The sequence below is a fragment of the Anopheles moucheti genome, chromosome 2, assembly GCF_943734755.1.
Source record: "Anopheles moucheti chromosome 2, idAnoMoucSN_F20_07, whole genome shotgun sequence".
NCBI classification, from domain to species: Eukaryota; Metazoa; Arthropoda; class Insecta; order Diptera; family Culicidae; genus Anopheles; species Anopheles moucheti.
In genome coordinates, this window is record NC_069140.1 from 25,966,818 (window position 1) to 25,994,438 (window position 27,621).

Below are 27,621 nucleotides of genomic sequence, written 5' to 3' on the forward strand. Positions count from 1 at the left end.
ACATTTTTTGGCCATTTTGTTTTGCTCCATTGTCCTGTGTTCGATAGACGGAAGTTGTAGATATTTTAGTTCCACTATTATACACTTAGAGAGAGAGAGAGAAAGAGAAAGGAAAAGATTCCGATCTTGATTGACCATCTGGTACAGTTCACAGCCGTACACTACCCCGTGTCAAGGAACATCATTAAAAGCAAATGTGCGGAAGTGCTACGGCTTTGTATGCTCTGCGGTTCATAAGACACGGGGAAAGAGGGTACAAAGAATTTTCACCATTTTCTCACCTCGACTGAAATAATGGCAGGAAATGGCAATGGTTTTCCACTAGCAACCCTTGTTGGTACGAACGGTCTCGGCCTCGGACGGACCACAGAAACAAAACTCAGTGTTGCTTGATGTTTGGAAGCAGGATGAATGCTAAATCAATTTGTCAATACCGCTGATGGACCTTCCGAATGAGTGCGTTTCACTAGGACCGGGACAGTAAATTAAATTTGTGATATAAAATAGTGGAGAAAAACATCCATATAATTTGTTGCACAGTAAGGGAGAAGAAGCTCCATTTTAGAATATTCCAAGCAACATTGGAAAGGATCTATCAGCAGCTCAGAAAAATTATGAGTCGTAACAAATAAGTTTTTCATTTCCAATTTTTCAATATTCAAAACTGCCAAATTTCAATTGATTTTACAAGACTCTCTTAATGCTGCAGGATCTACGGAATGCTACGAAACCAGCACGCAGGATCACATTAGAAAGCGTTGGCTCTATTTACAGCCGATTGGCAAACTGATTTCCCACGTCTAAAATTAACCAACTAACGGTTCCCTCTACAGCAACACCGGCCAGCAACATGCTTTTCTAGAACCGTTCGAAGAAACCAAAGAGTCTGCCGGTTCAGCGCGTCCATTGCGAGCGCTTCTTCGGTGCAAATTAATATGATGGTGAATAATTTAGCAACAGTTGACTTCGACAATGACCGCAACAGACGATACGGGGCACTGGTAAATAACTAATACACCAAAACCCAGTGAAATGCGTGAAGATTGCTATCCGGTGTGGGTATAATGATGGCGCACGGTCACTGTCGGTTTCATTGTTTCTGTGTGCTAATGCGTGATCGGGCAGAATAAATCGTTAGGTGAATGAAATCGGATGTGAAACATAATTGGATTTCCCGACGATAAACATGAAGAAATCGTTGAGTTTTAGTTTCTTATCCTAGCTGGATGGCAATGCCCCGTTGGTTGTACTGGAAGCAAATGGGAAGATTAATTTTTGAACAAGTAGTGCGATTGTTGTTCAATGTGCGGTTAGTTCATGTGTTAATTTAGATTGGTATGCAAACACAAATAGAATCATTCCAGTACATACCGTTTGATGAAGGTTGAAACAATGCTTGAAATATCTTGTTATATTTGAATAACAGAATGCTTTAAAGGACAAATCTATTAATAATTGCCTCCAAATGTTTTTTTATATGTAACTATAACGTAAAATGTGTAAACATTAAATTAAATTGAAAAATACATTTGATTGTAATGTTTGCGTTAACGCTCCGTAGCATAAGACAGGAATTCGAAATCGAAATACGTAGTGCGCAGCCCTCCATATGAGACTCGTGCTAATGTTCGGTTCACTTCGTGTTCCGCGTTCGTCGCTTGTTGGTAGGGATGGACAAATCCGACGAGTGTCAGGTAGTCAGGTAGTTGGTGTAATTTATTCAAATGCCTAAAATCAAAATAAACAACAATAACATCATTCAAACTTAACAGTACTTGAGATGCACGGAAAATTTTAGTGTGATAAATAATTATTCAAATTGCAATAAATCCGTTTAATAAATAATATGAATGAATTCAAAATTAAATTATGCCGCAGCATTTTATTTTAATGGGAATGTACAAAAAAAGACTCAAGTAATTGCTCAAGTTTTGTATGGCATATGAAATATTACGCAAAATATTTCTCCTGCTTAAGTTATGCAACAGTTTAAAATAAAAAATAACTTTCAAGCGCATGATCCATTTTTAACAATCAAAATGTGTACAGAGTATTATTAAAACATGCTTAAAACGTACAAGCGAAATTTGAAGCTCAACTTCATGTACTCCGATTGTACAGAATTTTCTAAATTATCTTTAAAGTTCATGTGCTATAACGCTTCCACTGACTCTTCGATTTGACATGCCTGACTGTCGCATCGCTCTCAGAGCGGCGGACGGCACCGCGGTCGCTCTCCCGGCTCTGCGCTCACTCAGTCCAGACCGTTGCGGTTCTGCGAGAATGCGGCCCAGCGGTAGAACATAGCGGAGCATAACCCAGCATTGCATAGCATAAAACGTCAGTTCTCTCTGATCTCTCGAAGCGTGCGGACGTGCGGCTCGTTATCGCGAACCGGATGAAACATTTTCGCGATCGAATAGCTCGTGTTTGATGAATAGAGAAATTGTGACTAAATAGAAAAGCGTAGGGTGAGTTTGGGTGCGTTTTGCCATCGGATTGGTGGTTTCTTTAAGAAGGAGATTTGCAGCCAGTACATTCGACACCTTGCGTCGTCCGGCTTTGGACGATAGTGCCGTACAAGTGCTGTGTTTATCGGTGAATGGTGAAATGTCAAAGCAAGATGTTTGCGGTGCATGTTACCTGCTCCCCGGAGCTACGAGCGGGGTTGCCTGAAGTGTAAAAGTTTAATCAAAATCCTTCCCCCGAAAGGCCAGTGTGGTGCAGCGCAACGGTGTAAGGTGTCCATGGCAAGTGAAGAGATGCAGCAGAAGATTACACTCGAGCTCAGTGACCGCTTTTTTCCGCAGTACGAAAGAAGTTTAAAAAAATCCTAATTGTGTAAAAGAGTGGCCACTCCGGTGGGTGTGTTCAGGGTGTGCGTGTGTGTACGCAAAACAAATGCGTACTGTGTGTGGCGGGAAAAAAATCAAAGCTCGCCTGCGTGTGCTATACACACTATTTGTTATGGTTGGAGGTTTTGGGAGGCAGACCTACCCATCATCTCGCCAATAACAAAACGGTTTACGTTGTTGCGCGTTTTTTCCCCCTCGTACTTTGTAGCACTGGCAGGGTTTTCGTTCTAATCCCTTCATCTCGCTTCATCTCCGTCCGTACACCGTTCGGCACACACACAGCCACACACGGATGATGCTTTTCCGCACAAAAAGGAGGCCACCAACCATCGCAAAGATCAGTTTTGCCAAGCTCCATCCACGTCAAGTGACTACAGCGAGTGGCATAAACAAAAAACGCAACCCAAGCCCATACTACCGTGCACGTTCGGAGCAGACCGACATTTTCTTGGCGTGCGTCGCCGTCGTGCAGCTAAAGGAAGGTCCCCCTTGTTTTTCGCCGGTTTGGCGCAAGAGTGAAGCCCAGCGCACCGAGCTGTGTGCCGTGGAGAACGGTTTTTAGAAAAGCAAGCAGAGCAAGAGCCTTCCCTAGGCCGCGTACGACGAGCCTCTCGGCACGGCTTTCGCATATGTACGTTCAGCGGCCGAGGGAAGCCATGGCCAAACGGTGATGAACGGTGGCTGGCTCGCTTTCCGGTTTTTGTTTTTTCGTTTCGCTTTTTCGTTCGTTCGTTGTTTTCGGTGGCTCCAGGTTCGGGATGAGGGCGCCGAGACAGCCCAAGTCAGCAGCAGTGCAACGGGCCGGGCTGGTTGGGAATCACGTTTTCTGCTTTGTTGTGGCTGTGTCGCACTGTGTAGCTACCTTTGCACGATCACACGTACACACGGGTTGGCTCAGGCGGTCAGTTTTGGTTGAGGATGTGGCCGTACGTTTCGAGTGCAGTTTTGCCGCTCCATCCAGGTGGGATGCTGCATGCTTTTCAGGCTAGTGTCGATGTGTACGTAAACCTGCGGAACGCTGCAAGTGTGTGCATGACGCGTGACAAGCGCAAGAATGTGTCCCCGCCAGTGTGCCCCGGGAAGGAACGCAGGCAAAGGCAGCGGCAAAGAAAGAAAACAACCAAAGCGCAAAGCTCACGGCCATGAGAGATTGTACCAGCAGGAAGTGCGTTAAAGTGCCGCTTGTTTTTTGCAAAACGGTGCACGGAGCTGCATGAGAACCGACTCGTGTCGGTCGGCAAGAAAACACAAACAAATCCTCATCAGCTGCTTGGTGGTGGTGCCGCATCGCATGATCCATGCTTCGTGTGTGTTAGTGTGTTACACGCAATGAGAAAAAACCCAACAACCAAAAAGCAAAATAACGCAGCAGAATTGAGAACGAGCACAGAAAACTTCCAACTGGGAGGAACGCATGTTTAAAAGAGAAAACACTCGATACGGAGGTTGGGAATGATGGAGATGCAAACAACAGAACAAAAAAAAAAAAACACTACGCACGAAACAGCATCCAAAGGTGAAGAGAAGATAACGAAACGAGCTTACAGCATCCAGAATCGCCTTCAGCAGCTTAAAGCTCACCTTTTTTTTTTGCGCGAGAACGTTGCAAAATTCCTCCGCTCACTAGATCTATTTTAGATTAATCTTCTTTCGTGCTGCTTCTTGCCTGTTTGCCGTTCGGCTTTGCTCATTGCCCGGCTATACCGCACGTTCAACCGGGTGCCAGGCCATGCTAGGCGCTATTTACAAGACTTCTCTGTGGGCAAGAATGTCTAGGATGTGCAGCACTGTACGGCCTACGGACAAAAACCGGTCCTGGTTGCAGCAGTGCGCCTGAAATACCTCCACCTTATGGATCGTCCTCAAGAATTTTGTTGTTGTTCCCACACGGCGGTGTAATTATTCTTTTAGACTTTAAATGAGTTTTCCCTAAACCGCACTGTATTCGTTTATTGGTGGGACATTTATTGGGATTTAAAGCTGCCGCTACAATGGGCTTTCGGTGAATGGCAAATCGGATTGCAGCTATTAACGATTAATGGAAGGAATAGAAGCAAGGTGTGTACGTACGTAGAGGCTGCGTACTTTGAATGTCCGTCTGTACTGAGCAATGTTTGGAGGTGAAGATTACTTGATGGCTTCGTAACGCGAAAGGTAAGTTTGACCCTTTTTGTTGTTTGTAAGTTTTATTTCATCCCTTACCCTCACTCTCTCTCTCTCTTGTGGGATTAATTTTTGGCAAATTTCTTTAAGATGGCTCACCATCTGTGATAAATGATCTTAAAGTTGTATGCCCGCTTGTGTGGTCCTCCTGCGCGTAAGCAAAGTGGTCGGATCATGTTTTGGGGGTTTATTTTCCAAAGATTGTTTTTTGCTTTCTCTGTTACGTTAGGATGTTTTGTTTTTTCTTCACTGAGTACGATAGGTGAGCATGACCTTAGCAAGCGCTGTACCTCATTTTTAATCTCATTAATCAAAACGAAAGCGAAAGAGTACTAGAGCGAGATAAAGACAAAACGAGGAAGAAACACACTGGTGGAAAAGGTGATATCCGTGAAGTTCACTGATGATGATGATGATGAAGCTTCTGTGGCTGCTTTGTTTCTAGTAGGGTTTTACGCGAGTGTACCTAACGGGTTAGAATGTTCGAAATTCCAGAGCACTGCTGGGGGTGGGTAAAAGGGCGCCGTCGAGCTTGCTTAACCATCCCATTCCGGAGTATGCAGGGGCAAGAAACACCGACCACGTCTATAATCGCTCTGACCGGCGGAAAGTTGATGTTAACTCAAGATAGACGGATAGACGGTTTGTCACTGGCTGAGATTGATATCGTTCATCCTCCAAACGGAACGTCGAACAGGCGGGTGTTCCCTTGAGACACACGCCAAGAAGTAGGCTCCACGTAGGGTCGCAAAAGAGCAGCGTGGTTGAAAATATTGTCCGTTGCTTTTGAAGCTGGAATGACGCGCTTAAATGCCCCAATGCTCGTTCGCAAAGATCGCGATCGACTCGTGCATATTGGAGCACGGCGTTAAGAAACGTACTATGCCCGGGATCTTCCCTGGTGTCGCTTCTTCTTTTGCCAAACCAACCCCCCCACACACACACAAACACACATTGCCGATGGCTTGTCAGACCACCTGCAGTTCTCACCGGGGCCCGATTGATGCGATTGCGGGACCGGGGTTTTCTCTCCATAAAGACGCAGCGCCCGCCGTCTTGCGGGGTTTTGCTGCCCAAGATGAAGGTGGATGGAACGGTGGTAAACGCGAACGAAGGAAAGAACCCATTCGCCAATCGCGGTCAATCGCGCGCCTCCGTCATAACGACTACGGGCGGTGAGACGGCCCATTTTTAAGACGGTCTCCATCGGGCGTATTAACGCTCAGATGGATGGTTTTATGTGGATTTAATGTGATCGTATATAGCAAAATTTATGTCCCATCGATGGATGTATGGAGCTTTCTCTCTCCACCCTCCCCACCTGCTGATTGGTTGGCGTGCCTCTTTTATCTTTTGTGGAGGGTGAAAAACAACTCTACGGCTTAAAATCGATATCCCGATGCCGTAGTGCACTTTAATGATCTCACCGAAAAGATTGGATTTGCGTTGGGGTTCAAGACACACGCAACGAAATTAACCAGCACGGGTGATCTTCGTCGAATCTTTGCATGCATCGGATACGGGACCGTCCGCTTTTGTTCGTGGAGGATGCTTCTTCAAGATGTTTTTTTTTTGTTGTAAAATTAATTTGACACCGTTAATGGTTAATGACGTTTCCTTTTCATGCAATCATTATTGATCGCTGCAGGCGGGAAAATATGTGTATGGTCCACCTGGGGCGTACGGTTCGATAAGCAACGGGTTATAAATAATCGATGGTTTTATATTAATTTCTGTGATTATCACAACAAAAAAATACTCAGAAATTCGTCATTCTTTTTATGGCAATTTTTTGTGCAAAGTCTTAAGATTATTAAATCTTAAGTTAAAGCGATAAGTGTTATAAAAAAATACACTGTTTGTGGTACCCGGTTGGGAGTTGGAATGTATTTTGATTAAAAATACACCTGACACAGTGTGTCTCTAGTGTGTTGCAGCGTAAATCTAAATCCTTAATAAGAAAAAAAAGGCACAAATACATGCAATACCCATCCTTCAATTGGAATCGGAAATTCATGCCGGTTTCTTTCCTCTTTTTTGCTGTACACGGAAACGTTCCATTCAATTCCCACCGGGCGTACCTTACACCTGCACCGAGGAAAACCCGTCTCGCAGCGTTCGCCCGAAGGAAAGGCAGCTTTTTCGAAGTTTCCGTAAAGATTTCAATACGCCGAGAGAAAGAGATACTGCCGGGAGGTTTGGAAGAATGAAAAGAAAAAAAAAAGGAAACCCCGTTCGAGAAGGCGTTATTTATCTTTCTCACTTTGCATCGGTGTTAAATCCGGCCAGCGTATAACCAACTCCGCATGCCTTCTGGGAGGAACAGAAATGGAAGGAAGCGATGAAGGATGACGGGACGGAACCGAACTCGAATAGCACCTAATTAAACATCCCTATTGCTCGCCGGTCGCTTCCGTTATCCTTTCGCTGCCACACCGGCCTTGACGCCGGTGGCAGACAACCAGCAAATTCCGAACCATTTTACGTACGGGTACCTGAACGTCTGGTCTGGTCCCGGGTTTCGGGCCGGTAGATCTGTAGAAAACCTGTCCCGTGCAAGGAAAAAGGTGGTGGCGATGAAATAGGCAATAGGAATCCGTGGTCACGAATTTATCCCGTAAACGATCCCGAACGAAATTCTATCCTGCCAATTAAATATTCTCACTCACCCGTGTGTGCGTGTGTTTCTGGGACTGTTTGTTTTTCACCAACACTACCCGCCCCCGTGTTATGTTTTGTTTGGGCCATTTTGAGCCGGTGCCGAAATTCTGGGTCGCATACAATCCACGAGGTGGCCGCGGGAACTCCCGGGCCGGTTTGGGGAATGGCTCAAGTTTAATTCGAGCAAAATTTATAGCCCAACTGAGCATCATCGCCGTACGGTGGATGCGGGTGTTTTCGTGCTAAAGTTTGTGTGTGTGTGTGTGTGTGTGTGTGTGTGTGTGTGTGTGTGTGTGTGTGTGTGTGTGTGTGTTTTTTTTTTCGTTGTTGTTCGAGAAGTTCGATTGTCGTAATTGAAATATTCAATTGGTGGCGGCAATGTGGGAGGCAACCGGGAGGAGACGGACGGTGCTGACAGCAAAGCCTTGGGTAAAATTAGAGCTAGGTTTCGCAATGATACCCACCTTCCATGGCTGTCGAATGGAGCGTCCTCAAGATGGCGGATGAATGGAAATTTGTGGAACAACATTTAATTTGCAACAGCAGCTTCTATGTGTGTGTTTGAGAGGGAGAGGCTGAAAGGTTAATCTTTACGATACTGTTACGGTTATTGTGATGCGTACGAATTGAAACGCATTGCGTACAGCATTAGAAACATTTTTAATGCCCACTTACTTACACTTACGCGTTAATATTGTTGCGTTTGGAGTATTTTGCTTCACATTAACTTATGAGCGCAGAGAACGTACGAGCTTTGTTCTTCTAGGAGGTGGATGGTGGTATTAACTGCTACTTGAAGATACTTCCTGCAAATGTTGATTGTTAATGGAGACGTACATTTCAAAAGCTCAAATATGGATTTCCGTGGTGCTTTAACGACCTCCATGATTGGATTGGGAGAGTTCCGAAAAGAATGCCACGGATAAGGGTGGTTAAATGATTTAATTAAAGGAAATTGTTAAACCTAACATTTTTAATAGCCTTTTTTGGTTAAGGGAAATGGTTCTGCCAAACCAATAAGTATTATTAGATAAGATACTTTAAATAACTTTTTGTATAGCATTGTAATTTTCAATAAATATGTAAATGACGCACAATTATAGGGCAAAAAGCGATAGTCAACTAAAAAATTTGCAAGTATTATTGAGTACTGGTAAAATTTGAATTATAATTTATAAGATTAAGAATTAAGAAAATTTAAGATTTGGATATAAGAATTAAAGAAATATTATCATTTTTGATTTATTAGTATGTTTTGTAAATTATTTCGAGAAAAACTTGCTAAGAGCTAAGCGTTTTTGTATAAAGATGATTTTAAATTTTCTATTTCGTTCATTCAACATATTCCTGAGACTTATGAAAAAGCAAAATTTGCTCAGGGCATTTCTGAGATTTTTAATGTAGAATAATATTTTTAAAGGACCTGGCTGTATTTCTCCCCTAAATGCACCTTCTGAAAGTTAATTATACATCATCTACTGTCATTTGGATATTTTTTTTCCTTTCAATACACGGTGGTTACTTTGTTTTTGAAAAGGCACACAAATTTTATTACGCGTAATAACGCCCTAGTTGCCATTTGTGCCCTAAAAGCGTGACGAAAATGACATAACCTGTCAGTGCACGCCGCTGGAACACTTCAAAACTCTTCCGAATAGCTCGCTGTGCCCTATTTCAGATGGTTTTCGCTTACAAATCAGCTAAGGACGCGATTCTCGGCAGGGGTTGTAGCGGAATAATTTACCACCAAAGCGAACCAGCTGTTCGGTCTACCATTCCAAAGTGCGTTCCCCGTAGAAATGTTTCGCCCGGGCGTTTGCTCCCGGTGGGACAAATAATTCTACATTTTGATTAGATTATTCGTTATCCTTCCAATGACAAAACCTTTGTGCCGGTGTGTTTTTCCACCGTGCAGCGGGCGAAGATGCTCCTGCAACAGGGGTAGCGTACAGTGACAGAGGGTTGGTACGTGCAGTGCATAAAAGAGGGTTTTGTTTTAACGATTGGCCAACAGGAGCACTGGGGGAACTCGCTGCGCTGCAGCGCCATATATCCTTGATGGCATATTTAAGATTGCTGTCTTTGCTGCTGTGGAAAAAAGGGGATGATTTTTCCTTTCGCCATGTACAACTATCTTCGTAATCTCTTTATTCGAGCGTTTGCACCTTGCGCCTTGCATTGCGTTTGGCTCTCCGTCCAGCAAATGATCACCCCTTGTGCAGTCATCAGTCATGTTTGGTTAGTGTGGGCAAAGTTGAAGGGACCAACCCCTATCCGATTACCGACGGGGACGCACACATAGCGTTCTAGAGCAGTTATCTATTTAGGCTCACCTTTAAACCCTCGGACAGATGATGATGTGCTTTCGAGAAGTGCCATTGGAGGACAGGTTCGTTTTGCTTTCGCTGTGCTGTTGTATTTCGGTAGAACATTTATTCTTGAAGCTGACCTTTTGTATTGACAGAATTTTCCAAGGATTTTTTGTCTATTTACTTCAAAGTCGTTGTGTTATATGAATTTGAGGTTTTTCCTTATTTTGATGGCTTTAAAACCCAACAGTTAATCGAAAACACGCACAAATCATCACTCTGCTAATCATTTCGGTAGGACGAATGGTAATGGACGCGAATGAAGGAATTCATTTAAACGAACCATTTTTACCTATTCCGTCGTAAGCTTACGATTCTTAGTCTGGAAAGTATTCTTACAGGAGGTTGCGCTGGTAGTGAAATACAAATCCGGCCCACCAACCGGAGGCCGCCCTGGATTGTGGGTCGCCCGGTCGGCATCGGTGCCTTCTTAGATTTCCGGTGGGAAGATCGTAAAAGCGCGAGCGCGAGACAAATCGTTCGAGCCGGTGGAATTGTGAGAATGGGCAAGATCACTGCAGATGGGTAGGAAGCGCGACATCCAGATAGATGGGTCGGAAAAAGTATCAAATCTCGTTCTATGTGTGTTTTTTTTCTCGTCTTCCTACTAGCACCTTTCTTGCGGATGGACAAACCTGAGCATCGACCGGGGGTAACGTTCCAGCGTCAGTTCTTTTAATTTTTTTCTTCGTGTGTTGACCATGGAAAACGACCCACACACACACACACACAGCGTACGACTATGAAATATGATTGAAGTAATTCTATCCGCACTTGGTTCGGTTCGGTTTCCAAGAACGATGAAGTTTTGGGAATTAAAAAAAAAAAACGGGGGGGCGAGAGAAAGAGTAAAACAAGACACCCAAAACCTTTCCCGCGTGGTCGATAAGACGCACAACCCCGTTGGTTGTCGACGGTAGACGTAGTACTTTTATGTGTGTGTGTGTGTATTTTTTATATTCACTTTACCATTCCACCTTAATTTTGAGGTTACGTTTTTTGGCCACCAACGGATTGGGGCGGGTGAAAGGCAGGGTTTCCCGCTGTGTCTGTGTCAGAACGACGAGCCCCGTTTTTGTGACCGGGGCGGGCATTCGGTCACGAAAAGGTGTTGGATCGGTTTGGTTTGAGAAATCGATTTTCTCCCGAACGTCGTCGCAATTCACCTTTTGCTGGTGGGGTGGAATGCAGAGTACTCGGCAACGGGGCTTTATGGAGACCCGGTGGTTGCGTGCGGAAGATTCGGCTTTAAAATCCGTCTCCGTCTTCCGACAACATTCCGACACAGTTGAAACGTGTGTTTTTTTTTCTACTTTGGCTCCCAATTGATTGGGATCGCGTCACAACCGGTGGGTGAGCATTTTCGGAAAATATTTCGCTTGGCCCGGCGATCAAATACTGCGGTGTCAAATATTGATTATGGGCCGCTGTTTGATCAATGCTGCCTGACGGCACCGTCTAGTGCCGCATGGTACTGACAGATTTGGCTTTTGGCTCAGCTTGACGTTTTCCGCTTCACGTCCTCTCCACCAGCGGCAAGATATTGGAGTCTGATTTCCCTGGAGCGTGTAATTGTACACCGGCAAACAGTACGGTACCTCGTCCGGTAATCGATGCTATCGGAGACGAGGGAATTTAGCGACATTTTAGATAATAATTTCACGAACGTTTCTAAACGGTGCTGAAGCAAGTATGTTGCAAAAGCTTCATGCTCGAAGCAGTACGAAAGTTAGTGCGTCGGAAAATGGTGTGGAAAAATTTATAAAACATTACACTTCACTGTGCTGGGTTACATTCGTACCCCGACTTAAATTACAAAATGCAAACAGAACCACCACTTCTGGCCATAAACGAAGTCTCGCGCTATCTGATTTTGACGTTTCTGTTTCTGCACGCGCCGAAACAGTTTAAAAGTTTGCCTTGAAACCAACCACACAGCATCCCACACGGGGTGGAAACTCGTGTCACGGTTCGCGTGGCGCTGGGTTGTTTGTTGTGTTATTTTATCTGGCTGGCAAATTATATATTCCTCTAACTTTTTTACTTTTTTTTGCTCGCATCCCCATAAAACGGCCCATCCACCTTGCTTTGTGATCTAAAGGCAAAACATGATTGGGATTCACCCGTTCGTTTACACACCCCATGCTAGCCATTTTGCTCTCAGCCATGGTGTTGTGCGGGGTTTTTTTTGGGCGTTTTGCCTACATGAACTGTCAGCAACGTAAAAAAAAAGCCGTTTTTAAACCCCGACATTATCAAATGTATTTTCCGCTTTTTGTGCTGTACGGTTGATTGTGCGCATAGCGCAATGAAAAAAAAAACACCCTCCCACCCCCCAGATGGCACGCGACGTACCAGAACCGCGGATTTTCACCGAAAAGCATTATTAAATTTGTGTGTTTTCAATCAACCAAAGTTGTGTATGATGTTTCAATCCGCACGCCGTGCGGTATTCACGTTAGAAGGGGATAAAAACGGTGCGCTTATTTGGGCCAAATGAAATTCTGCACAAACCAGAAACCATGTCGGTCTATTTGACGTTTTGTTTGAGTTGATATGGTTCGTTTAAAAATTGTAGCAACCACTGCACCAGCAGCATTTGTGCTTGAATTCCTTGGCAACCAGTTAGCGATGGCTTTAACATGCTTTCATCACTTGGGAAGCGTTCGCCGATATGCAAATGAAGTGCAAATTTCCTTCGCTTCACAGCCGTTGATCAGCTCCTCTGGTGCGGGTGCATGATGGACGACCCCGGGCGCGGCCAAGTCGTTCGCCACCAACTTCGGACCAGGCGAAGAACCCAATTAGCAAGCGGGCCCCTGGGTGGGTCGGTACGGGGACATTTCTCGCACCGAGCCCTCTACTTCCGCTCGGTGCACGGTTTAATGAAAATAGCGTGTCCAGCGGTGGGAAAAGCGTTATCCCGTTCCCGTAGCCACAGGACGAACTTTTGTAAATATTTAATATTCAAAACAGAGCGCGCAGAGGGGAAAAGCTTTCTCCAACTGGCAGCGCGTTGACGGTGGAAATTACTGCTTTTTGTGCTGAGGGTGCTTTTGGACTCCGGACGTTCGGTCGGTTGTTTGAAGCGGATTATGTTACCGTATCGCGGCTGGGAAGTGGCTGTGAGATAATCAAGTTAGGTGAGCTTCAGTTATTGGACACTGGTTCGCTGGTTGTTGCCCACAGAATGTTGAGGGTGAGCATAATATCTCTTCGCTAAAGAAGTAACCAAAGTTCAATAAAATGCCAATGTAAATACTGCTTAGAAATTGAAGTGGTCTGAGTTTATTTTTACCTCTCCTTCCCATAAATTATATTTTAGCGCTGGACAAACTTCTCGAGGATGGGAACTCCGATGTCTAGTGTTTTTTTTTTGCAAGCTCCAGTCTAGTCGCTCTTCTTCTGGAACAAGCAAGCCGTGTAGCCCGCGCAGTAAAGCTCTGAGATTGAGCTGGCAAATGAATAAATTTACCTACAACGGGAGAAGATCTTCAAGAAAATCTAACCCACTGCCGTAAGATATGCAAATGTCAGTCCAAAACGAAACCTTGAGAAAGTGCCAGTGTGCGCTGTATGCAATCTTCGACAAGGATTTCAGTGGAAACATAAGACACTGTACGCATAAAATCAGCATTTCCAACGATAGAGGGGAAAATCATACGATCCGATATTGGAATTCCTTTCTCTCAAGCTTATTCCAATTTATAACCCATTTCACCTGTTCCCGGGCTCGGTTGTTGATGGATCCGTGTACATTGTGCTTGCGCACTTGTATCTGACCAACGATTTGGTAGTGCGATTTACCTCGGAATCAGTGCGAAAGCTTGCAGCATTCACATGTTGCTAGGATGTGACATTGCTCCGCATACAAATACTACTTTGCATACCCTTCCCTGACCCCTCGCAGGACGAATTGGCTTTGGATTGCTGTCAAAGTGTAACCCGTGTTAAGCAAACAGCATAATAGTTGCGCACATTTGCCACTATATGCTAATGCCCACCGACGGTAGCTACAATACCGAGTTGATGAAAGTGTAGAGCAAAATAGAGCTAGTCTGGAGCGGAATCGTTGCGAAGCATAAACAGCAGACAGTATGCATCCGTTGTTTGTTGTTTTTTTTTCGTTGCGAACGGTCTTATCATGTAACGAAAGCAAGCAGCCTGCTCAGGTGAATGACTTGTTGTATCGCTCATGACCCGGCGCACCTTTACTTGAGGTGGCACGGGGGATTTGGTGAAAATTTATTCCAACCAAAAATTGAACCCGAGATGAAGGATAAAGAAATATGGCAAACCTTCCTCCACTGCTACTGCCTTCGAGGGGGGGAGTTGCTCAACATAGCCCGGGTACCGTAAGGACCGATGCCGACCTTCGTCAGAATGGGCGAAGGAAAGCAGCACACCGACACACACCCGTCTGCTGGGAACGGAGCGACAAAACGCGTATCCTTTTGGGCGAAAAATAAAAAAAACCCACCCCCAACCGGGAACACTGAACCACTGAAGGGAACGATCCGTCAATGGAGGATCGCCCGGGGCACCAAGTTCTACCCGTTTTGCCTAATGCACGACGTGTCCTTTTTCTTCCCTCCCGGTGAGGGCCCTGCCCGGGGCCCCGTATGACCTTCAGCCAGACAAGGTGACGGCTTGGGAATTTCACAATTCATTCATCGTTTCCCCGTTTTTTGCTTTTTGTTCGGGGTTCCGGGGGCTGGATTTGTTTGTCTTCTCGCATCCGCGCACGTACCACCGCGGAGGAAGCGTTTTGTGTCGTATAGTTTGTGTATTGTGGTATGCTTTTTCTTGCACACACACAAAAGGAAACCTGCTGGAATGTCTGGGTAGTGTTGAGATTTTGCATAAACAATCGCACATTTTGGGGCCCCGTTTTTGCTGCTCCTGCTGGTGATTCCACGTGGCGAAGCGGTTAGAAAATAGCTGCACGAAATCTTAGACGAGCGTTGTTGTGTCTGCGAGATGTTACAGATTTTTGGGAAGGATATCCATTTTACCTGATTCCATCACACCGCCCATCACTAGCCGGCCAGGTCCGGGGTGGAATATTGGAGCTCATTGTATTGGACTTAGCTGAAAAGTGAGCTCCGAGTGAAGTGTTTTGTTTGTCTACCGAGACGTGCATGATGAGTGGATGAGCATAAATTTCAACGAGCTGCTTAGCGATGCCCAGGGGATGCTTCACCCACCACGGGTGTTTGGCTGTCGGGAATCATTCTAACGATCACCTTTCAGCATTCACTTTTCACGCGCCGTTTGTCTCCATAAGTCATCATCATCTTCAGCCTCTCCAAAAACGACACTGGTGTGCCATTAGTGTGTGCGCCGCGTTACTAGACACCTTCCTTTGGCTGTCATGCTCTCGTCGCCCTTTTTCGTCATCGTCATCGGCGGGTCATGCCCGCGTAAAAGAATGCCTACGAAATGCCACACCCACTCCTCCTCACGCCACCATTTCCTCCCGATCGGGGGCGGCTAGAGGTGGTGGTTTTTTTTTTGTTGTACCGGCAGCCATCTTCACGTTTCTTTTTAATTGCCACATTCATAAATCTTAATCTGTCAACGAAAATTTTTCAATCCAAAACCCCCGTTTGGACTTTCGCTCCATCCGCGGAACCGTTTTGCTTCGAGGTCACCCGGCCCGAGTGAACGGGCGGCATGATGGTCTCGGTGTGGTTTGCTTCCTTGTGGCCCGTCATAAACCTTTTTCGAATTTTAAGAGCCACAACAGGCAAAACGCGATGCTCTCGTGACTCGCGGGGGGGTTTGGTAGGTGACTGAGTAGGTGGGTTTGGCTGGCAAAAGCGGTACAACGTCCGCAATGGAACGAGAAGATGAGTGGTTAAGCATCGTTCGAGAGCTTGCGCTTCGTCGTCGTATGACTTAAGAACGGATCAGCATCCCACGGTTGTTGTTGGAGGTGGTGCGTTTTTTTCTTCATCTCGTTTTCCTACATGCCGATGCTCGTTCGGGCCAGTCCCGAGAGTCCCGTTTCCTGTGGCTTCGTATGAGTACTGTTTTACTTGGACGTTGCCGTGGTTGTTGTTTTTGCTTTGTTAATGTTATATTACTGCATTACCTCTTTCTTCTTAATCTCGCACACAAACCGCGCCAAAGCCAAGAGAGCGCGCGCAAGATCGAACAGGGCACCGTAATAATAATCTTTATCATCATCATTAACCAACTCGTCACGATTCCAAATGGTTAACTTTGTTTGCTTCTACACACTCTCTCTCTTCTCTCTCTCTTTCCCTTTTCTTTCAGGTTGGATCAGATCTGTCGTTTAGAATCTTCTGCCAATGTTGGGGCGGCCCAATGGAGAACCACACAGCAAAGCAGATCGTTTCGTGTGTGTGAAGCCGGCAAAAACTGGGTACAGAGAAGGACTCTTTGCTGCAATGTCCGCCGTTGGTAATTGCACCAGTTCGTTCGTTGCACGATGAGCCCACCGAATGGTGGAAATGAAGCGGAAGGTGGGAAAAAAAACGTTACCGAGCAAGCAAGCATTCCATTCGCGGGTGATTGTGGGAGACTTTGTGGGAGCTTCCTGCAGACGAGCCAACCATAAACGAAAGGCCACTAAAGCAAGCGACACAAACCAAGCGAACGGGACGCCGTGGGGTGGATTGGTGTGTAAACTGCATTAGGAAAAACGTATCGTAAACCTCCCACCATAAACGTGAAGAGCGAAGAAAGCGACGAGTCCTGCTGTGGAATGTGTGTTGCGGCGTAATGTAGAGCAGACAACACCCCAAAAAGCTCTGGAGCAAGAATTCAACCTCAACAAAAACAAAAAAAAAACAGCGGCCACTTAAAACAACGCCAACGATCAAGAAAGCTAAACTGTCAAAAAGGGCACCAGAAAGCTTTTACTCGATACGATTTACCGAGCGAAATCAGTGAAAAAAAACACACACAAACTAAAATGGAATAACAAATGAAAACAAAACGGAAAAAAGCGAAGGACCAAAACAAGAAGGTAAAAGTAATCGAAAAAAAGATCATTAAACAGTAAAAAAAAGGAGCAAAAGAAAAAAATGGTACAAAATGAGATAAGGAAAAAGACGAACGGAGCGAGTTAAATTGAGAGAAGATGAAAAGGAAACAAGGATAAAACCGGCACAATGAAATGGGACGTTGGGTGTGTGTGTGTCTGTGTGTGTGTGTGTATACGGTGCGGTTTGCTTTACAGGCGAAGGACAAGTTTAATTAAACGTTTGTGTTTACCTTGTGTTTTGCTTGGGTTTTGGTTAAAGTTCCCTCTTCTTTCCGGCCCTTTCTAGGTACTGTAGGTCCCGAAAGGAAACCAGCCACAGGGGGAAACGCGGAAGCTTTTCTTTTTGCGTAAATGCTGTGCTGTGAGTGAGTGTGTCTGTGTGGGTGTGTGGGTGTGCGTTAATAAAGTGCTTGGATGTAGGAGTGTGTAAAAGTGTGTACGGTCATTAATTCCCACGCGCGCGCGCGCGCCCCCATATGGAGTGGTGGCGAAGGTTTTGATGCAGAGGTAAGCGAAACCGGCGTGTGTGTGCTTTATTTTAGTCGGGCAAGCTTATCGCCACATAGGAAAAGGCCCCAGTCAATTTTCCAAAACACCCCCACCCCGTTTCCGGAAGTGTGGGTTAATTGAGTGAGTGTTTGTGTGGTCCCTTGCCCGGGAAGTGGTAAGGTTAAGAGGGAAGTGATAGAAGCTTATATATACACGCACACGCGCGCATACAGGAAGGGGAACGGTACTGGTCGAAAGGATGGCGGTAAGCAACATCGTGTGCGAGTGGTTGCGCGCCCTCGGGCTCGGCCAGTACGCGGAAAGCTTCCTCGACAATGGATACGACGATCTGGAGATCTGCAAGCAGGTCGGTGATCCGGACCTGGACGCGATCGGTGTACAGAATCCGGCCCACCGGAGCAAGCTGCTTAAGAGTGTGCGGTTGCTGCGGGAGAAGGGTGCGGCCAGCGTTTACTTTCAGCTGAACGATCCCAAGTCGCTGCTGTCGGACAACAGTGACAGCCTGGAGCGGGACAGTTCGCCGCTGATGCTGAGCGAACTGGAGGCACTGTTGCAGGAGCAGCTGAAGGCGGACGGCGTTTGTCTGACGGCACATCCGTACTCCACACCGGTAAGTGGATCATATTTCTGAATTTATGGTGTTCATCTACCCGTCTTCATATAATAACATTTTATTGTTAGATCAAAAACTCAACAAACTCCGTGAAGCTTTATGTGACTTATATCGAATTTTAAAAGCTTTAAATATTTCCGCAACAAATAGATGGTTTCTGCCTGACGAGGTAAAGTGTTTGAACTCTACCAACTCAAGTCAAGATAGGGCAAAACTTTTCTAATTTCACCCAATGCTTAAAGAATTCCGTTCGGGAAGGAAGCCATTCGGTTCGCCATTATTATCGCAGCAGAGTGCAACTGAAATTCTTTTCCAACCAATCTCAAACTTTCCGTGTGCATCCCGTGCATCGGGCAGGGCGCAGGGCAAGTGTTTTGCGTGTTGAAGGTGCTTGGCCAAGAAACGGAGATCTTAACCCCAAATGTGTACTTGATGGAATTTTCATGTTGCCTATTTTTTTGGGATAACTGATTTTCGTTCGTTGCTTACATCTTCAAACCAATACGTTACGTAATGCAATAGAATTTTGGTGATTGGAAAAAAAATCATTTCGCTTTCTTATCGATTCCTTCAGACGTCAGCGTCTGTAACGATGTTGTGCGATGCGGCGAATGCACGCAAGAATGGCGTGCGCTTCGCGAAACCCCGTAAGTATGGAAATAAAAATCTTTACGTCTTGTATAAACAAGTAAAATCACAAGTTCTGAGTTTTAATTGCACACGAACCGTCTTGCTGTGGGTGCGACCCCGCACAGCAAAGGCACCTTTTGCTGCACACGATTATTCAATGAACCACATTTTTATGCCCCGTACCACCACCACGCTATCTGCTAAAAACCATTGCATGAAGGGCAAATGGTAAAGTTTCTTCCCCGTGGCCAGTGCTACCCGGTGGCTCGATGGCATTACGCCAACCGTTGGCTTTTGGGTTTCGAAATCCAAAAAAGCACAAACACCAAACAAAAAAAAACAAAATGGTAGCAAACTTGAGTTTTTCATGTACCTAAAATTTTACGAGTCTCATGATGGAAAAATAGCAATTCCTTCACCACAAAACGTGTAACGCTGAGTGTGTGCATGCTGGTAGTTTTGGAGGATCATGGTGGAATGGGGGGTGGGCCCAAAAATTATGGATACACTTGGCATTGCATGAGGTGTAGGTACAGAGCAAACATGATCCTATTTATGGGCAAAGTTGCACTACTCGTAAATGGGTTTGGAATAAGTTTTTTATTACGTCATTACCATCGTCTTTACCGAGAGCGTGCACGTTATCCTACGCCGGTTGGACCACGAGCGTCTGGGAACTGGGTGGGTTGCATTAGCATAATCCACCTCCCAGACATACCAACGCTGCCCAAGCCCGATCCGTTTTTTGGGATATGATTATTCAGCTTTTGGGTTCGCATCGCTTGTCAACAGTCTTGTTACGAAACTGGCCGAAATTAGTCGCAACCGAGAATTCGGTGCTGGTACGTACCCGCGTGTTCTCTCTTCAACATGAAAGCTTTTGATGTGCGGGGCGCTGTAGACCGCAAGCAGCCGGCAATATCGTTCCAGGCTTCAGCAACTTCAGGAAAAAGGTAATTTTCATTGCTAATGTACCGGACCAGATCTTGGGCGTTATTTTTTCCTCGGAGCTCGACAAACGAAATCCTAAGCCTTACAACCCCCAGTTGTTGAGGGACTGAGGTTTGATCGTGTGTTTCTGAAGCTTTTTAGGATTTGCCGATGTTTCCCCCCCCCCCCCCCCCCCCCCCCCCCCAAAGACGTGCGGCATTTCGTTTGCCAATTTACGAAGATTTGGAAGATCTCTCGTCCAAAACGCTTCGCCCCAAGGGGTGTGGGAAAAGGGTTGAAGTGGTGAGGTGAGGACCCTTTCCTTCGAAACGTCTGGCGCATAGTGAATCTTAAGCAATGCAAACGCTCACCCGAGCATCCCAGGCCCAGCGGTAAGTTGTACTAAAATGCAATAAAACGTAATTTACGATTGGAGTTCGTTCGTTTGAGGTTTTTCGGGTGTGTATGTGTGTATTTCTTTTGGGGAAGGCACCTTTACGTGAAGTTGGATGCGATCCGGTAGCTCGAGGGTTCGAGGCAAGACCCGGACAGACAGATATCTCCTTTTTTTCTATCCTGCGGCCTGCTGGAATGAGTACGGCGCTTGGGGATGGGGATGCCGTACGTAGCCGAGAATAAAAGTCAAGTGAAACGACAACGGTGACCTGAGACATACGGCATGGGCTGGTGTTGTGTCGGTTGGATAGTCGGATGGCACCTGCAGGCAAAAACACAAAAATGGAGCAAAACCAACAGACAAAAACGAAAAAGTGACCTGCAAAAGTAAAAACGTAAGACCAGCGGGCAAAAGGGTTCCGCAACTGGGGCAGCAACCTGTACCACCTACGTCCGGCAGCTCTGGCCTGGTCAGAATTTCCACCCCGTTGTATCAAATACGAGGGAGTTATAAAGAGAGAGAGAGAGAGAGAGAGAGAGAAAAACAAGAAGAAACACCGTCGGAACTCGCAAACGATTTTGGGGGCCAGAGAATCATAAAAATAAATCAACGAAGACTGCAACTTTTGCGACTCCTGCGGGGTCTGTGGACTTTTATATTTGGTTTTCCGGTCCCGGGCCCGTTTTGCGTTTTGGGGCGGCTTCCAGCCACCCCGTGTGCCACGACGTGAAGCAACCCTGCAGGGTTTTCGTGATGGAAGTACTCGTTGCCCTGTCCTCCATCGAGCTTTTAGTTTTTGCTCTTCGGCTTTCCTTTCTTTCTGCGCGTTCACGGCGCTGCTCTGCATTTTCTGGGAGGCTTTTTGTAACCGAAAGCGCAAAGACGACCGTCGAGCGGCCCTACGGGCCCTGCCGGGAAACTCTACCGTAACAGGTCGGCTACTGTGTGTGTGTGTGTGTGTGTGTGTGTGTGTGTGTGTGTGTGTGTGTGTGTGTGTGTGTGTGTGTGTGTGTGGGAAAGAGATAACGATCGGAGAAAAAACGAAACATAATGCCGATGCCATTCGCGCTAATAACCGTACACGGTTTTTCCACATGCGGTAAAGTACCGATTGGAGGGACCATTTGCCCGCTGCATTGGAATGGTGATATTTTACAAAAGTACAGCCATTATTCCGTCCCAGGTGCCCCGGGGGGGGAGATATGCCGGGAACGGGAACAAGTTTCGGAATTGTTATTGCGAATCGATAGCGAATCGGTGGAGCGACGCAATTCCGGTGTGGTAAGTAATTGATAAGCGATAGGGAAAGTGGAATGAAATGAACTCGCTGCGAAAGGGGGGGGGGGGGGGGGGGGGGGCGAATTTATATCTACTGTAAAAGACATTTTCAAACTTTCAAACGATATCTTAAGTTAGTGGAGATCGTTGGTTTTTTGGGGGGATTAAGGGTAGGATCATACAGTAGAGAGATCCAAAAATAGGTCATATACGTGATTTCTCGTCCAGTACTAGTCTACCCCAAACAATCTCTGAAGAATTGGTCAAGTATGAGAAAATCTGAGGGAAATTCTGTAAATTCTAAAAAAATCTCAAGTGAATTCTAAGAAGTTAGAATGAGTATGATGAATAGAAATGTTGACCAGATATTGCTAAGGCTTTTAAATTCGAAAAAAAACACTGTACAGGCAGTCCCCGAGATACGCGGTTCCTCTTATATGCGGATTCGGAGATACGCAGTTTTTGGAAATTTGACAAATGAGCTAGTTTATAGCACAACATCTAAGCAAAAAGATGAAAATTGGTCGAAAATACCTTTTTTTTGTCACATAAAACATTTCTTTCTAACTTATTTGAATGTATTCTTTCTTAAAATAGCCTGATTCGGTGAAAAAATTAATTCCAGAGAAGGAAGTCGACTCTGTGACTTTGAAGTATAAACGAAATTGCACCAGGATTCAACTTACGCGGAAATTAGAGTCCGCTATAATAGCGTATCTCGGGGACTGCCTGTACATCTCTTCTTAATAGTGTTTAACAACGAACTCCAAGGAATTCCAAGTCGCTCTGTAAAGAGATCTCGTTTATTGAAGTCTTGCATAAAGTCCCTGATGACCGATTGATGCATTTCCTCTCGTAAGCTACTTATTATCTCCAGTGGAATCAGAATCAAACACCACAGCTGCTGATGGTCGTGCGCTAGTTTAGATCTACGGTTTATTGTCCCAACAGCGGCAATCCATTGCTAGCCACTTCGAGCTCGCAGCCGAGCATCGCTTATCAGCTGATGCATATGCTTACCCTCGACCCTAGCGACCCACAGCCATGGAAATGGTTTGTAATTTGCGCAAAACGGGCGCAAAACACTCACAACGAAAGGTTATCGCGCAAGTCGCTGTCCGACCGGGTCGCTTATGGTAATACACATTGGCTTTGCCTCTTTTTTGCATCGATTGTAGTGTAAGCTTCTTCAAAGTCGTAGCATCTTTGGCGCCAACCTCGTTTGTGTCCTTTTTTTTCTTAAAATCCCAGAACCCGCACGTAGTTGTCGAAATTAATAATTACGGTGTACGAAGGCAAAAGACCCCGCGCGAGAGGTGGTTGCCTTTCCCGGGCGACAGAGAATTTTAATAACAAAATACCCCCAAAAATTATTGTTGGAGCACGCCGGCCGAAACAGCTTGTCCGGTCTGGGCACGAACGACGGATACAACTTCCAACGGGTGACTAGCGGCCAGGGATAGACAGGGAAGCTTAAATCCGTGATGTAAGCATGGATAGCGGTCGAAGGCAAAAAAAAAGGTCAATCCACTTCACCGGAGCAACAGGGCTTCCCGGGAGCAGTGTGGATCCTTCTCGAAAGGATCGGAATATTAGATAGGCCATTTTTTGTTGTTGTTGTTGTTGGAGAACTCCCGGTGGGAGGAAATCGATATGTTAATTTGCATACCGTTCGGGCAATCGAGGTTTTTTATTTTTATTTTCCGGAGGGTTGGATGGAGTTAGAGACATTTCGTGATGATGCTTTTGCGAAAATAGGACAGGACTGCTGGTCGCATGAAAAAACATGATCTTACCGGGATGGCCGTTGAATGAGCCGGTCCCGGTGCGGTTACGCGCAAAACTGCACACACCAGCGAAACCTGCTCTCATTTATCTTTTGCCGAAACCGTTCCCACGGTAATGGATGATGGTGCGCTCGTCAACTTTTTGATCTGATTGCTCTGTCTGTCCTGTCCGGGACGGTGCCAGTGTCCGGGCTGCTGGCGGCTCCTGGTAGCTCGCCCGTGGGCCGCCCCGTTGTTGCGTTTATTGCGGCAGATACAACAACGACAAACAACAGGTCCTTGCCATCTTCCATTTATCTACCTGCCATTTTCTTTTTGTTGTTGTTGCTCCAAATCCCTTTTCGGAAGGGGGAAGCAGCTGGCGAGGGCAATAATCTTTCGTGGGGCTGTTTTTTTTCTGTTGCTGTTTTGGTTTCGTTTTCGGTGTGTGTGTGAGTGTGTTTATGTGACCGGGTCAAAATCTTGCCTGCATCCTGTTGTGTCCCGCATTTTTAGTACGCTTTATGGGCCCTTGATACGTTCGTTTGTTTTTGTGCCGCCTTTCGCCAGCCACCGCGCTGGAAATAATTTGATTCTTGACCGATCCCGGCTGGGTTTCGATTAGCCCGGTGGCTGGCCGACGCAGAAGCATCCATGCTCAAGAAACATATCAGACATATATATACGCGCGGGTGGCCAGCATAATCATCCCTACCGGTCGCCAGGACGAGATGAAAGAGCTTTTTGCTCGTTGGGGCTTTTCTGCCTTTCTTCACGGGGTGGCTTTTCTCGCATTCACGCTGGCTAGGGTGAGGTGTTTGCTCTCGAACAAAAGCTGGCTTTCGCTTTGAACTTTGACCCGTCCCCCCCCACCGGTAGCATGTTTTCGGGCTGTGGGTGGTATGAACGATGAACCGGAACTTATCGCTCACGGGCTTAGCCGTTTTGTGCCCGGATTCATCCCAGCTGACTGGAGCTGGGTGGGTTGGGTGGTGGTGGATAAATATTTCAATCAATTTCGTCTGTTTTTCACCACGCTCCCGTGCCCCCGTACCACGCTCGGACCAGTAAAATCATCAAATCGGTGCAATTAAATTTTAATCAAACGCAAACCATCCCCACGCCCGCTGCGGCCGCCGTGTGTTTTCCAGCCTGTTTGACGTGGAAAGATTGTTTTATCGTTAAATAGAAATCAATTTCGCGTACGATATTCGATCCGGTGAGGGGCTGGGTGGGGCCGGAATGGGAGGGAGAGAGGGGTGGCACAATTAGAGAAGTGTGGTAGAATCAACTTTTTCGCCAGGCCTCCCCAAACGGAGACTATCCGTCGGTAGTCAACGCTAATTAAATGATTTGTTTTCGTGGCGGGAGCAGTATTTGCGAACAAATTTACGAGAGCGGTCGGACTTTGGCTGTTGGTGGGGCACAAACTCACTTCATTAATCCTTCTACCTCACTCCTTCTCCCTCCGCTCCCAGCAGTGGTAGTTTGTTTGTTTGCTAACGTTTATAATTGATCGTAAAGCCGTGTTTATGTTTTATGGGATTTGGTTGTATTGTTTGCAAGCTTTTATTTTCATTATGCTGCGCACTGGTCAACGTGCAGGTCAGCGCAGAACTACCTCGCGGATTGTGAAATCTTGTGCCTTTTCCCGCTCTCGAACTCGTAGCCTGTCATCTCGTTCACCGGGGCCAGCGTCCGGGACCCCGTACATCGGCATTAAATAATTTACTTAATTGGATTCAATTCCGGAAACGCTTTGGTTGTTTTGCCCAAAAAAGCATATTCTTGTACGATTTTGAGCTGTAGAGTTTCGAGTTTTATTGAGTTCTTGTTTTTCGCGGACTGCTCAAGAACTTTGGGCTGGTTTGGATTGTAAAAAAACAAAAAATAAACTGTAAATAGATACGGAAAAACTTTACGCTACCGTTCGCGAACTCACAAGCCGGCTTCGCGGCTTGGCGCGAGCTGGGCGAATACTTTTTATTTGGTTGGTTTGCTTTTTGCCGAAGCTAATCAAATTATTGCGGACTAAATCAACGCCAAGCGTTTCGCGAGTTCTGGCCTTCGGAGGTGGGACAACAAAAAAAGTTTGGTCTGAAATTATCTAATTGCATTACTTACGCCTGTCATCACGGACGCACACGGGAAAGGATTCTGAAAGCCGGCACGGGATGGCAGCAATGCCGGTAGAGTAACGAGGTCGTGCTTGGTTATGAAGTCCGGGAAGTTTGTTTTTCCAAAAGTTTTAAACTCTCACTTCACTCTGCTTGCCTTGGCAGTAGCACACTTTATCACTTTAGGTATGCGCATAAAAGTTAAAATCTTTCCAAATCACGATCACACATTTGACATTTGGGCGCATTAAACATTGGTGGTCTTTTCCAACGACTACAACTCATCTCTCCTTTAAGTCCGTTTTGTTTAATTTTAAACGATGTTATGCGCTTTGCTCAGCGTCACAACATTGTCCTTCCAATTTTTGCCAGCTGGAACCGGAGCGGAAATCAGTGGATAGTGGAAAAAAAGGACGGTCATAAATTGTAGCACAAAGTGTGGGTTCATTTGTGTCCGTGCGAGCGTCCTCCTGCGCCCTTCCGAATGGCCGGAACGGACAGATGGCATCACGTGGCACTCCGAGGCGGGTGTGAATTTTTCGTCTAGCAGATGAGATCATCTGTCCCTTTTGTACGGGGACACAGGCCTTTGCTTGCTGAGGGACGAATGCGCACGATGGTTTATAAAATGGGACATTTGTGCGTGTATCTGCGGATGCATGGGTGTGCGTGTTTCCTTTTTTCTTTAGGACAGATTGGCCAGAGAGGGCGCTGGTACCGATACCTGCCCAAAACCAGGCGAGTGGCCCTTTGTCAGTTCATTAGCAAGGGTTTGCCCATCGCTAGGTTTTTATTTAATGGTCCACAGAGAAAGACTATCGTTGTTGCGACTGGTACAATTCGGCTGTCACAGATGTGTTTGTGTCACTAATCGGCTTTTGACGTATGTGTACGCACCTTGTGTACGCACCGGCATACTGCGATGTACTGCAAAATGCGAAAGTAAAAGCTACTGCTCCCTAATCAAAGAACGGCCGTTTATGCGTTACGGACACGTGCAGGGGTGGTGAACTGGTTCGCATTACATACAGCTTTGTAATATGACTTTGTAGTCGCTTTGTAATGCACGCCTACTGTAGGCTAGCGAAGAGATACCGTTAAGACGCATGTTCGAATGTCTTGGGTGGTAGAAATTGTGGATGCACTAGCCTTTTATGTGGTTAAATTATAGCCGAGTTCCTGGTTGGGTTCCGAGGTGCTAGGGCTTTCTTTTCAACACTCTCCATGCAACAATGATTGTTAACAACCTAGCTTCTTAGCTAGCATAAAACTAACGCCTGCGCACATCCCATACAGGCGGCCCATCGTGGGAGAACACACAGCGAATGGTTGTGGTAATTAATTAAATTACATCGCAATGTTTACTAATGGCTATTTCATTCCACATTATAATGCTAATTCGCTGCATTGATGTTGGGTACGGCTTTAATGTACCGCGCTGTTTTGTTGGGAAAGCAGCGGCTGAATGCCCCGGGACCGAATTTTCCAGCAGCCGGCAAGATGCCGGACGCCGGCCTGAGACAATTTAATCAAGCACGAAGCTATCGTTTTAGGCAAATTGTTTTAGGGACGAGATTTCGCGGAGATTCTTATTATTTTGTGATTTAATTTTGCCTCCACCCTGCGGTGCTTTTCACTTTTCGCCATGCCGGAATGAAGCGCCATCGCCGTGGAATTGCGTGGAAAGTGGCGACTTATGAGGTGGAAAATGGATGAGACGTCCGTTTTATTTTTGTCGTACCTTCATTCTTCCAGCATCCGCCATCAATTCGTCAGCTCACACACTTGACATCAGTCATCGCTTGCCCTTGGCTGAACAGCCTGGGGATTGGAATGTTTTTGCTTGCGGAGATAACACATGACACATGAGCGAGTGAAGAACGAAACGAAAAAAAAACAGCCAAGAAGCTTCTACGAAATAACTTCTGACGGAATGGCGCTTGGCAATGCATGGCCGTTCGAGCTGATAGTGTTGAAAAGATGGGCACGACAGCAAAACCGTGCAGGAATCAGTGCTAAAGAGGCGTCGTGGGATTTGCCGGAACGATTAATCATAATTATCACTTCGGGGCCCACTGGTGGTGTTCTTTCCCGGGTTTAGCTCTTTCCAGTAGGGGGCCGTTTGTAGACCGGCTAAGCGTGAGCGTTACCTAGGGTTTGGAGGGAAATAATTTCAATTTATTATAACATTCTACAGAATCGAAGAGAAAAAGAAACCAGATGCTTGTAGCAACTATATTTCCAGCGAAAACGCAAAATAAAAGGAAATCGATATGACGAGTTAACCTGACAGCTATTTATTAAATTGCAGGGAAAC

General features: G+C 46.0%; 1 protein-coding gene across 1 annotated transcript in view; it reads left to right on the forward strand.

The window, feature by feature from the left end:
- Window positions 1–16,341: 16,341 nt before the first annotated feature.
- Window positions 16,342–27,621, forward strand: part of LOC128299519 (uncharacterized) — a 113,883-nt gene continuing 102,603 nt past the window's right edge. The window contains exon 1 of the mRNA XM_053035510.1: window positions 16,342–18,183. Coding sequence (XP_052891470.1) covers window positions 17,812–18,183 — 372 coding nt within the window. The 5' untranslated portion in view covers window positions 16,342–17,811. The remainder of the gene's footprint in view (window positions 18,184–27,621) is intronic.